This window comes from Thamnophis elegans, chromosome 8, assembly GCF_009769535.1.
Source record: "Thamnophis elegans isolate rThaEle1 chromosome 8, rThaEle1.pri, whole genome shotgun sequence".
Taxonomy (NCBI): Eukaryota; Metazoa; Chordata; class Lepidosauria; order Squamata; family Colubridae; genus Thamnophis; species Thamnophis elegans.
The window spans coordinates 17,477,244-17,489,879 of record NC_045548.1 but is presented as its reverse complement, the minus strand read 5'-3'; the positions used below and the strand labels follow the sequence as shown (position 1 = coordinate 17,489,879).

Below are 12,636 nucleotides of genomic sequence, written 5' to 3'. Positions count from 1 at the left end.
GTATTTCTATAAAAGTTTCAGCTGATAATATCCAAAATTTATTTCAGCTACAGCTCAACAACAAAAAAATTACCAGATCAATCCAAAATTAGGTTAAACTGAAGTATTTAGATACAAATCGTTTTAATCCCACTGATTCAATGTTATTTCGTCTGTGAATTTAAATCCAGCCTCTACTCAAAGAATGCTTTATACTTCTTAAAATTGGTTTCCAATTGTCCAAATTCTTAAAAAAGTAAAAAAGCCGAGAACTGGAAATCAATAAAGGATATTTAAAATATATCATATTTTTATCATTTTTGAAGTTTCTGAAAAAAAGCCTCTGTTTTAAATCAGTACATATATTGATGCACTTGGAATCAAAGATGTTTGCCTTTCCAAAATCCCAAATAGGAAATAAAAAAGTGAATAGAAGTAAGTGACTACAGAAAGCGTTACTTGTAAAATGATTTTTTTTTTTTAAACTGCATTTCGAAGGCAATTATTGACAGCTCAGTTCTATTTATGTCTACCTAGATACAAGTTTTGCTAAGTTCAAAAAAGTTCATATCCCAATGGAACGTCTAGCTGAATAAATCTGGTATGAGATCACATTGTTGAACAAAAGGAGAAAAAACTGAATAACTGAACCATGCTGTAAAAAATTAACTGCAAAAAAATAATTTTAATGCTTATAGTCAGAATTGTACAATACCATCTCTTACAGAAATGACATTTGATTGAAACACCAAATACATTCTATATACTGATGACATTCTAATCCAACATTTTAATCTGTACCATTTCCATTTTCAGAGATACAGCATATATCTTCTAATGCATTTCATTAATCTGAAAATTCCTGGATTATTTATCTTCAACAGAATATAAAAAAGTTAGATAACATTAGAAAAGTTCTAGTAATAAATGAGTGCAATGGCAAGATAATAATTCAAATATAATTTTATAAGATACCCAAACGTCCCAAAATATAACAAAAAATTAAAATAAGCTGGCAACGTTGATTCAAAAGTTAAAAAAATCATTTTCAATCAACATCTATAAAGAGATCATACATGTTCATACTAGAATAAAAATGTGCTATATAGAATAAGCTTTGTAGAAAAAAAAGTTTACAGAGTATCATTATTATCACAATGTCTTTGCAGATTGTATGTATCCCAAATCTCAAATATAGTTTAATAGTGCAGTCCCATACAGACGTTTATAGGTATAATCTATCTGAATATCAGTGTGGCATATTTCTGTGTAAGATGCATATAGGATTGCTGCATGATCCTAAGCACGTCTACTAAAGTGGCTACTAATCCATTTTAAGGACAATGGGCTTCATCTTATTCAAACTGCGTAAGATTGCAGCTCCATATGCCTTCACATATTGAGTTCCAGAAGGGAGGTATGACATCAATTTGTAACACTTTTGCACTTGCTTAGAATTATATTCAAATCCACTGCAAGTTGGAAATTGAAAATCTCCATACCAAAACATGTGAAAGTAAATGTAATACCAGCTACAAACTGCATTTTTAAACCCCACAAAACCTCTTAAACAAATCAAAATACTGTTTTGCTATTTTAATATGTTACCCTTTGCCAGCTTTAAAGAAATTAAAGCATTATCGCCAAGCATAAAATGCCCATTTGCTCTGTTTTGATTTATGTCATTGTTCTGTTTTTACAGCTTACTGTTGACAGAGTGAGGTAATTCAACTACAATTTTTCCAATGTTTTTCCCCATGTACATATAATCTATAGCACGGAACACTGACTCTAAGCCAGTAAACTTGTTCTCTAGAGACAGGTCTCCAAAGTCCACCTCGCAAACAATTTCTCTCTTTTCACACATTTCAACCAAGTGTTTCATAGCCATTTGGTAACCAGAAAGGTAATGGTTTAAGAAAAAACCTCGGATGCTGGCTGATTTTTTTAGCAACTTTGCTGGTAGCATTTCTGTTTGATTTCGTGGAAGGCCAGTAAGTGTTTGGTAGCCAGAAATAAACCCAATAATGATCAGACGACCTTTGATAGCCAAGGAGTTGATAGCCAAGTCATACATTTCTCCACCAACTGATTCATACACAACATCCACACCTTTGGGGTACTCATTTTTGAGGACAGCAGCAATATTTTCAGTTTTATAGTTGATAGGCCGATCACAGCCAATAGATTTCAGAAAAGCACATTTTTCATCAGTGGAGCAAGTTCCTATTACATGGCATTTTGCTTTCTTTGAAAGTTGCACAGCAAACTGGCCAGTGCCTCCAGCTGCTGCTGTCACCAGAACTGTCTTTCCTTCAGACAATTCTCCAAGTTCTTTCAGACTAATATATGCTGTAGTTCCACTTACCAGAAGAGTCAGAAACTCTGGTTTCATAGAAGGTACAGGAATGGCTTCTTTAGCAGGCACAACTATATATTCAGCAAAAGCTCCTGATCTTACGTAGGCCACAGACTGGCCTACAGTGTATGTTGCACTTGCACTTAAGCCTAAGGCCACCACTTCACCAATCCCTTCAAAACCTACATCAAATGGAGGCTTAACCAAAACGTCATACCGGCCAGCTGAGTAGTTAATATCAGATGCATTTATGCCAACAAATCTAGAAGAAAACAAAAATGTGTTAAGATCTCTTTTTGACAAGACTTGTAAGAAAATAATTTCATTTAAATGCACAAGGCTGTAGATTTAAGTGACGCCTCTTCAAATATTTCAAAGGTTGCAGGAATTATTTTGTGCCCCTCCCCCCCAAAGATCATTTCAGATTTCACTTTTCCTAACATGCAGACTTGACCTTGTATCTTCAAATGAAAACCCAAGACATTCTTGTTATGCATGAAAGAAGTAACAAAGATAAACATTATTTTTATAAGCTATAGAATAAAAATATGTTTTTTACTAGAATAGAATAGAATTAGCAAATATATTGACTTTGACAGCAAATTTACATTTCTGATTGTAACAACACTTTATATGACTAATGATAATGTGAAGTATCAAAGTCCTCTCCAAGGTCGATGGACAAAAATGTTACTGCAGGCAAATTTAAAGAAAATTGATCTACTGACTATAATAAATTTGCCTTTTGATGCAACTAATTTGCACATTATTAAAACATTTTGCTGTATATAAATGACTAAAACACCTTAAAAGAACCTTGAACAGAAAAAGTAAAATAGTACACTACAGTTTGCACATATTGATTTTTAAGATGTAAAAATGAGTAAAAATATTAAAGATGGGCAATGAAGTATCTTGTGATGCTAAGGAATACTGAAGAAAGGCAGTGTTTAAAAACAGGTATTCCACATAAGTTTAGAAAGAATCTATGCTGATGATTGTCATTTATATACAATAATAAATAAATATTGACATTTAATTATGCACATGGATGAAAAAACATGTAAAAATATTATGGGTATTTGAAATCATTTACATGTATAGAAATAACTAAAGTAAAGGAAGGTCTTTGGACATTTCTAATTCTAAGAAAACGGGACGATTTATTATGAATTGTTCTTATATGTATGATATAGCTGCAGATTCAGAAATATATGCCCATACATCCTCAGCTGAACAACTTCTATAGTGTCCAATTCTTTATACAATCTAGCCTGCATCTCCACCAGAGGATACCTTCCTTCTCTTTATGGGTCTTCAGGAAAACCAAAAGCAAACCCAAGTAAGCTTTAATTTACGCCCTTTCTACGTCCTGTACTGGAAGAGTAAAACGAGGCGTGCATGCCGTGTGTTTGTGTAAGAGAGAGAAAGATTCCAAAGCGAAGGTCTGCGTTGTTAGAAACAAAAGATCGGGGCACCAATATGAGGATGGGAGAAGCCTCAACTACGCGAAGAAACTCTTCTTGCCTCGCCTCGGGAGCCAACTTCTTGCAGGAAGTTTGCTACCCCGAGAGGCGGCGGTTGGACGCGAAGCCGGCCTTATTTATTCAAGCATCCCCCGCTCCTCTACTTCATACAGCTGATTTGTGCTGCACGTAGGATATCCCCCCCCCCCGCCCGCATTTATCGCCCAAAGTCACAGGACGGCGCGGCTGGTCTGAAAATTTCCTTCCTCCCGCGAGCCTAATTGTTGCTGCCTTCACGCCTCTGCAGCCTTTTCTCAATGCCCCTCTTTCCTTCAGAACAGGCAAAGGTCCTGCCCGCTCGGCTAGCGGCTCCCTTCCAGAGAGCAAGATCAAGTTCGAGGGCTTTTGATTTTTTTTTTTTGGCTCCGAAATCCCGAGCGCATTTTCCCTTCAGATCTAGCTTCGGATCTGAAGTGAAAGTTTACATAGAGCCGGGTTGGGAACCACCTCCCCGGTTTAAAGTAAAAACTCCGAAGCGGAGGTGCACCTTCGGCACACGCGTTTAGACAACTTTTCCCGCCAAAGCCCGTTCTCTCTTCCCCCCCCCCAATTTTCTTCCTTTTTTAAATTTTTGTAACACTTGATAATGCAATGCAGAGCGTAGCGGCGCGAACTTGGGGGGGCACGTAAACGAGGTGGCTGTCTGGGCGAGGGCGGATGGCGGCGTCTTCATAATTCCGCTGGCCGAAGTGCTACTACAAGTAGCACCTTTACGCTCTGCTGAGGGAGCCGTGTTTACTTTGAGTCCCCCGCTGGCCGCCAGTCCACGTACCCAACAAAGGCGAAGTGGTTACAGAGCAGACTTGACTCCGCGTGGCTCTGTCAGAGAGGGAACAGCAAGGAATACCCTAACCCGCTCGTCTCGAGGGAGGAAGACCACTGGGTGATCTTCTCCCAAGCACCGTTACTTTTCTTCCCTTATGCCAAGTACGTGAGGCGTTTCCACTTTGGGTTTTCCCTGACAAGTTTTCCAGGTGCTAACGGTTGCCTCTTGCCAACTTTATAGGAGCTTTTTCTTCCCAGATGGGCAGCAAGGGCAAAAATGGCATGATTGCGCCCCCCCCCCCAAGAAAAGACAGGGTTGCAGAATCACCATGACAGCAGCAAAGTCAAGCAATAAACCAAATTAGGTTTAGCAGCCTTTTTGATCCCTTCGGGAAGTTCTTCCTTCTTCAGAACATGACTCAACAATTTAATCTCCAGACTCTGCTTAAATTCCCTTATTCCATTCAGCACAAAACATCACTTTTTAAAAAGTTCTATTTTAGCAACCTCAAGATTAGGGGAATGCTATAGGTGTGTACCTAAAATTGTGGTGACTTTAAAAAAAAAACAATGAAGCTTTTGTTACAGGCTGAAGAATTCTTCCCACTAGTCCTACAAGAAACCAGCAAATTTCACTATTGCACAATTTCTCCATTTACAATTACACCATTCACTTTGGGGCTTTTCAGGTAAAAGTTCCATTGATGCACTGGTAGATAGCAACAGCATAGTTAGGTTTCATTGAAATCAATTGGACAATTGTGGGTATCATCGGTTTTCACTGGTATGTGTCTGTTTGCAAAACTAAGTCGCAAGTTCAGGATCAGCTTGTGTGAAGGGAATGAGATGTGTGGCCTTTCCACAGCAACCACTATTATCCAGTAAATTAACTATGTGACCTAATTGATACCTTGCCCCTGTTGCTCCTTTACTCTTTGCATCAAAGTAGAAGGCACTCAAGCCTTTAACACAGTTCAAATCATCGAAATGCTTAACCTAAACAACCAAGGCCCCTACTTTCCATACGGTTGCAAACTTAGATTAATATATGAGATTGGGGGGGAGGATTGTTTAAAGGAAGTTAAGGAGCTTGTATGTCTTACTCAGAAGCAATTTACTCCCTTGGAAGACCTGGTATGTAGGACAGGAAGCTTGAATAGGCAGACAAAACAAAGTCACTAACATCAGCCAAGAAGGGGGGGGGGATCTAACCCAAACAATCTGCAGGAGACAATTGTAGCATCTCTTCCCATTTTTCTACACTTTCCATCAGAATCTACCTATCCTTAATTTTTCTTTTCCAGATTTTCATGCCAATGTTTTCTTATTACACTGCATTTCTATAAAAATCAGACATTTGTCACATATTTGCTGCTCATACCTGTGCTGAGTCTTACATTTGCTCAGGAAGCCAGATTCTTAAATGCTATGTTTAGCATATTTAGTTTACTATGTTTTCTTCCTGGTCCTCCCCTCATTTTGATCAGAAAATCACATTGTCATAATATAATACCAATGTACTGTGTTTCCCACTGATTTCTTTCTCTATAAATATTGCAGGGGTTTATTTCTACCATTCAAAATATACCCTACTGCATATCTATTCGGTTGTGAGGATAGGTATATTTTCCAAGCCCAGGGAGAAAGGGAATTCATCTAAATTGAAATCTTGTTCTAAAAAAGGAGAAAAGTTTAAGTCAAATGAACTTCAATAGCCCAAGGCAACATAAATGTCATTCAGGCATGCATGGGTATAAGAGTCACAGACAAGACAAAATGTAAAGGTTAGCTCTGTACTATAAGCATGTTCAGGTGAGTAAGTAGTAAGTCTGTAAGATGGTAGTGGAATTCTTAAACACCTTTTCCTGCCTTCTTTCCTTCTCCCTTGTCTTGTGATTGACCAGAATGAATTTTCAAGGCTAAATACATCCAGGTGACTGCACTTATTCTACTGAAAGAGTGCAAAGACACTTTCCCAGACAGTAAAAAAATGAAAGTGTGTAGAGGATCCTGCGAAAGCTTTCAAAGAATAAAACAAGCGTGAAAGAACTGTATTCTTAAAACATTTTATTTTGCACTAATGAGATCTCTACTCTTGCCTGTGTGAGAACCTCCAGGGAAGAAAAGGAGGGGTAGGGCAGGAGATCACCTCACACAATCCACATGACACAAAAGTTGTGAACTCCCAATTTGATTCTCACATGCACCTTTGCAAACTCAAAATGTCTTTACCATAGGGAGGGGGAAGGGAGAAAGAGATGGCCATTTCTTGGCATCCCCCATTCCTCTAACTTTGGAAAGCGTACAAGCATTCTCCAACTCCCCAGAGAGCCCACCCAGTAGAAAAGGAAGAACGGGAGAGTTACATTGGAAAAAAAATTACATGCATAAATTTTCAAATTGCATGGGAGAAGGGGAGGGGGAGAAAGTGCTGTGGAGGAGGGGATCTGAGAACAAGGATGTAACAACCTTTTGATGCTAGAGACAATCAGGAAGCACAATGTATGGTCCTGTACCCTTTTGTATCAGCCAATCCCTCACTCTCACCAATAAAGTGGATTTCAATGTACCCAGAGCTAGATATCATTTTCACATTTAACATTAGCAATGGTTCACATACTTGCTTTCTAAATGCTGCCTTCTGATAGCTGCAGTAATTCAAACCTTTGACATCAGAGAGGGTAAGACTTTATAATATGGGTAATGCTGCACACAACATGCATATACTCCTATGGTTCAGGAAGATCTAGGATAACTATTGTCATCTGTATCAACACCTGGCTTTGTGAGATTTACTGATCATTCATTTCATTCTAATCATTGCACTTTATCTAGTTGAATCTACCAGATTCAATAGAAAAAGTAGTGAAAGGCAATCTCAGATTATCCCAAAGTTCCTTACATCCACATTAAAAGAAAATGTTTTAAAGACAGCAGTCCTTGAATCTGAATAAATGCCTGTTAAAGATCTTCCCATAAATCACAGACTAAAAAGGTAAGGACAGCTTCTTCTTCCTCCTGCCCGATTTTTAAGTTTTTTGGTTCTGAAAAGTTGTGTTTACACAATTGAAACGTCTAGGAGGGGAATAATTTTAAAAACAGAAAAAAATACCAGATTAAATTCATTTGTAAAGCTATATTCTGTCCGAGCACCTTTTTTTTTGGCTATAAAGTGGCCCTACATAAAGCGGTGCTTTTCAAAGCTCTGAGAAAGCCACACAAGCCTCTGCGCTCAGTCGAATTGAAGAACAATAGTCATATACTGTCAAAGGCTAAGGGCTTCCAGGGAGCTCGCAGGAAGTAAAAATTTTACCGAAATCAGTAAGGCCTTCCTTCTGTGTAAATGGAAAGCGATTGTGCAAGGGGGCCTCACCTTCCTCCTACATCTGCTTTTAGCCTTGCTTTTGTTGTGTGTAAAGTGGGGAAAAATAAAGAGGGTAGTGGAATAACCGGCTGAGGAGCGACAGCTCCATACCATGGAGGTCCCTTGCTTTCCTCTTAATTCTGCACACGCTTAAGGTTAGTGACGTGGAGAACTGCGATGGGGAGGGGGGGAAAGGTAGAGTTTTGTACACAACTTCCTCTAGTCTAAAATATTGTCTGGAGTGTGCTACATGCGCGCGCACCCAGCCCAAGATGACGATAAATAACCTAAACTCTAACTCTACGTCCCAATTGCTCGGCACTAACCGCACGTGGAGATCCACACAGATCTGTCAGTCTTTATTATATACAACTAGCCATCTCCTATCCAGAGCGGTACGGCAAAGAAAGGGCCGCCTACTCCTTGCACACTCAGTTTGTGGATACTGGACGCAAATCCTACCCAGCCTGGGAGGGGCTTGGAAATTCATTTCCTGGTTGTCGAAGTTCCTTCTTTTGTACCTTGATGTCACCTACAGGCTCCAGATAAAGTCGCTTCAGGACTTTTCTCTTTTTTTCCTGACTGGCTGATGATTTTTTTTTTCCGGAGTGGGGAGGGGAGAGAAAGCATTATTGCCTTCCCACTTTTTGCCCATAAAATATGGAGCAGTTGGCGGCCATTCGTCTACTGAACGGCCGCTTTGCTTGCACGGAAGTGGGCACGCGGGGTTATGGGGAAGAATATTTGGGATAATAAATTATGACAACAGTCGTCCAAGGCAGATGATGCAACTCGATAGGATCGCAAAGAGCGCGAGCCTGCGCGGGTGGGGTGGGCGCACCGGGCCCTTTGCTTGGGAAAAGGTTCGGGGCGGGCAGCCACGGGAGGGATCTCCTGCTCCCTCTCCAGTTATGGCGAAGGTGCCAAAGCCTTGGGAGTGGGAGGAAAAGGAGGCGGGAGGGGAATGGATTCTCTCACCTGTTTCTAACAAGCAGATCGCCGTCTCCCGGGAGCGGCACGGGCGCGTCGTGGCGAAGGGAAACAGCTTCTCGGAAGTTTGGATTCAGTTTAGTCACTACCAGTTTCTTCATGGAAGTGGGAATGGACGAGCCCTGGAAATCCATAAAGTGGCGCGAGTAGGACATGTCCACGATAGGCCGGGTCGGAGGAGCACTCAAACACACCCGGGAAGGTCTCCCCGGAGAAATCAGATGCTGTTGGTTCAGCCAACGGTGCCAAGCTCCCCGAGACTTCAGCCACACGCTGATCCGCCCGTGGAAAAACATCGACCAACCTTTCGCCGCTCTCCCGGGTTCTTCAACCTAGGAGGAGTCTTTCGCAAGCGTGCAGCCCTCCGGCACAGGCAGGCTCGGTATATTGCGATTTGTGTATGTAAATAAAGTCTAATGCAGCGGACTGCCGCCTAGCTCCAAGTCCTCCCTTTTCCAGCCCCTCCGCCACTCGGCAAGATTAGATCAGCAGTTAGCAGCCGCTGCAGCAGTTTCGCCTGCGGCGAACTTTCTGTGTCCCGTCTTTAGGTTTTTTTTTTAAAGCATAGACAAAGTTCGTTTCTGAGCTGAGCTTGCTTAAAACTTGCTGTTGTCGCAGGAACAACCTCCCCCCTCGCGCTGTTTTGTGCAGCCTTAGAACAAAACGGGCAGAATCACACAGCGTTCGAGTGTGTGCAGAAACCGAAAGATTTGCCTTTCACTCAGGAAGGAAAGCGTACTTTTGGAGAGAGACGAAGGAGCAAGCCCCCGACCTTATTCTACTGCATTTTTTTTTTTGGTGGAGGAGACTGATCTGCTTGCTAAGAAAGAGACTATAATTGCATATTCCAACCTGCCGCATCTACCCTTCCCCCCAGCTCTTTCCTTAAAGAAAAGAAAACAACACTCGGAACGGATGGTTTCTAAACCGTTCCTATAGAGACAAAAAAAGAAAACTCGAATGTAGGATTAGTTCAATAAAAGGTTAGGCTGGGAGCAAGAAGTTGCAGCTAATCTGGCAATGTTATTAGCAGCCTCCTAGAGCCGCTGCCTGCTGAGACAGGCCCCTCCCCTTCCGTGCGAAACGTTCACTTCCTCGTAAGGTGGTACAAATCAAACCAGAGCCGCTTGCGACCGCGACTGGAAACTGCTTGCATTGGGGTGAAAATACTGTAAAGAGATTTACGGAAGGATCGAAAGCATATTTTAAAATCTGGACAGGCGTGCATATGTGAGCTCCGAATGGTAGTAATTGTAATAGCAATAGCAGTAATAATAGCAATAATAGCAATAATAGCAATAATAATAATATTAATAATAATATACTTCCTATGTTCTCTTGTTCCTCGTGGTTTTATAACGTCCCATGACAAAATAAGGCTGGAAAATGCATTGATTGCTTTTTTGCCCCCCCCTTCCTCCTGACCCCGTTAGATATGATCTTAAATAATGTTGCCATATTTATTTTTGGCCTCTTATTTGTTTGTTTTTTTAATCCATGACTGAGCTTTCAAATTTCTGCTATGCTCAATATTGCTGGTGGAAAGATAGTGTCTGCTTAAATTATTGGCTTTATACCTATTTATCTGGGAGAAAGCTCCACTAAACTCCTTAAATTTACTTCAGAGGAGATGTGCTATCCAGTAGTTTTTATACACCCACTTAACAAACCTCTCTCTCTCTGTCACACACACAATCACTTTCGAGGAAGATTTGCTATACAAGATGCTTTGCATACAAATCTTTGATGTTGCCAGATGCAGACAAACTAGGGGTATGTTTGAAACTATGCCCTGGGAATCAATGCTTAATGTTAATTACAATAAACGCAGAAAAAGCTTTGCACAGGTTAGAATAGAAAAATTACTTATTTAACTCTTGATTACAGTGATTTCAAATGAATTAGAAATCCTTTCTTAAAACAGTTAAGTTTTATTTAAGAAATAACTTTACCTTTTACACAAAGGTATCATTTCTTTTGTTTAAGATTCTAGGAAGAAATGTCAATTTAACAAATTTATGAAACATCTTAACCTCCCATGTTTCCCATAAAGTGGTTTTTGTTTTTATATAGCTTACCTATGTTTAAAAATGTAAAAATCTTACATATATGATCTTCCATAAAACAAACTTTTTAAAACACCTCAATGTGGTGTGCCTCCCTTCCCCAAATTATTGGCAGTCAAGCTCCGGGGAACTTGAACTGTGCAGTCAATACTTGCCTTTAAAACAAGACTATCACTATTTGAGTTCTACTGTACAACAAGCCTCGTTTTCCAGGAACAATAAAATAAAATAAAATCTCTGCTATGGTATTTGCCGTGTGTTGTTTAGTCTGAAAGAAACAAAACAAAACAAAAGCAACCCAAAGAAACATTAAAATTAAACAAAGCAATTAAAAAGATTGACAGGTATTGGTTTGTATGAGAGCTATTTGTAATTGTCAGGGTGACGTTGGCAAGAGGAGGAGGAGTAAAAAAAATCTGAAGCAGGAAAAGCAGCTCGATGTGTCTGTCTATCAGTTGAGACTGTCTGAAAGCTCTGGGATCTGAATGTGTGCTATATTTCAGTGAAATGAGAAGAGAGGGAGAGTAGATCTCTTTCTCCCAGGAGTTTAAAGGGGGGGGGGATAGGTCACGTTAATCTCTTCCACCCTGTGAATGTCTCGGCTTCTTTCTGGACACCCCCCCATCTTTCACACAGTATCTCTGGGGGTTGTCCGGTGGGGTTTTTTGTTTGTTTTCGGTTACAGATCGAGATCAACTATAAACAATAATCCCTGTTAAAAACGTGTTTGCGTAATTCTAGTATCAGAAGAAACTGCGATTTTTGGAAGAGAGAGAGAGGGAGGGAGGGAAGCGAGGCATTAAAGTAATCCTCTTCGGTGGTGCCACTGTTTGATCTGTGACTCTTTGGAAGGTGGAGGAGTGAGTGACATTTCCCATCCGGTGTGATCAGTATGTACGGGGGCTTTACTCCTTTTTACTGTTTGCTTTCTTGATGAGACCAAGTGATGGGAGGAAAAGGAAAGACTGGATCGACCTCGTTTTCTGCACAATGAAAAAGCTATTATCAGCGCAATAAATACCAGCATCGCCCAAATCCACGAGCTTTTTTTTTTTTAAACAAGCCAGCGAAGAAGAAAGTTGCGCTTGGAGACTCTTTGATCTCGGAGAAAGGCTTGCCGGGGGGTTGGGGAGAGGCAGCCGAGAGAGAAAGAGGATTGAATTCAAGCGTCTCTTCGTTTGCTGTTCGCTCCCTTCTCTTCCCCCAAGACGACGGCGGAGAAGTAATCTAGGGTGGAAGGAGAAGACGACGAGGAGAGAGCGCCGGACCGACTAAACGGATTTGGGCTGCGCGTCGCCGGAGCGAGCCAACCTCCCCCCCCCCTCCGTCTTCTCCATCTCCTCCCGGCTCACATCTTCGGGCAGAGGGACCGCGGCGCGAGGCGGCCGAGCTTTGTTTGGTCTCCGAAGTAACTTTTTCAAACAGCCACGGAAAAAGAAGGGGGGAGGAGGAGGAAAGCCCCAAAGGCGTGTGTACGCGCGCATTGGAGGGGGGGCGCGGGAAGGTCAGAAATCAACCTTGTAAATGAAAACATTGCCTCCGCGAGTTTTTGGCGTGGCGACGGCGCTTGGCATCCCCGCGCCCGGT

General features: G+C 41.1%; 2 protein-coding genes across 2 annotated transcripts in view; one reads left to right on the top strand and one right to left on the bottom strand.

The window, feature by feature from the left end:
• Nucleotides 1-644: 644 nt before the first annotated feature.
• ZADH2 (zinc binding alcohol dehydrogenase domain containing 2) lies at nt 645-10,046 on the bottom strand. The gene is made up of 2 exons (XM_032222724.1): nt 8,972-10,046; nt 645-2,600 (listed from the first exon to the last, which is right to left on the bottom strand). Exons 1-2 carry the CDS (start codon nt 9,277-9,279, stop codon nt 1,676-1,678), a joined length of 1,233 nt encoding a protein of 410 aa, XP_032078615.1. The 5' UTR covers nt 9,280-10,046; the 3' UTR covers nt 645-1,675.
• A 1,532-nt stretch (nt 10,047-11,578) lies between these two features.
• The window catches only part of TSHZ1 (teashirt zinc finger homeobox 1), a 71,778-nt gene continuing 70,720 nt past the window's right edge, over nt 11,579-12,636 (top strand). The window contains exon 1 of the mRNA XM_032223245.1: nt 11,579-12,636. This exon is cut by the window's right edge and continues 451 nt beyond it. The gene's annotated coding sequence lies outside the window, so the exon portion shown is untranslated.

Bases quoted from the DNA above. Each gene is read 5' to 3' on its own strand.
- ZADH2 (XM_032222724.1), bottom strand. From the start codon at position 9,279: ATGTTTTTCCACGGGCGGATCAGCGTGTGGCTGAAGTCTCGGGGAGCT. The intron at 2,601-8,971 runs GTGAGAGAATCC...GTTTTCTTCTAG, and splicing joins GATCTGCTTGTTAGAAACAG to ATTTGTTGGCATAAATGCAT.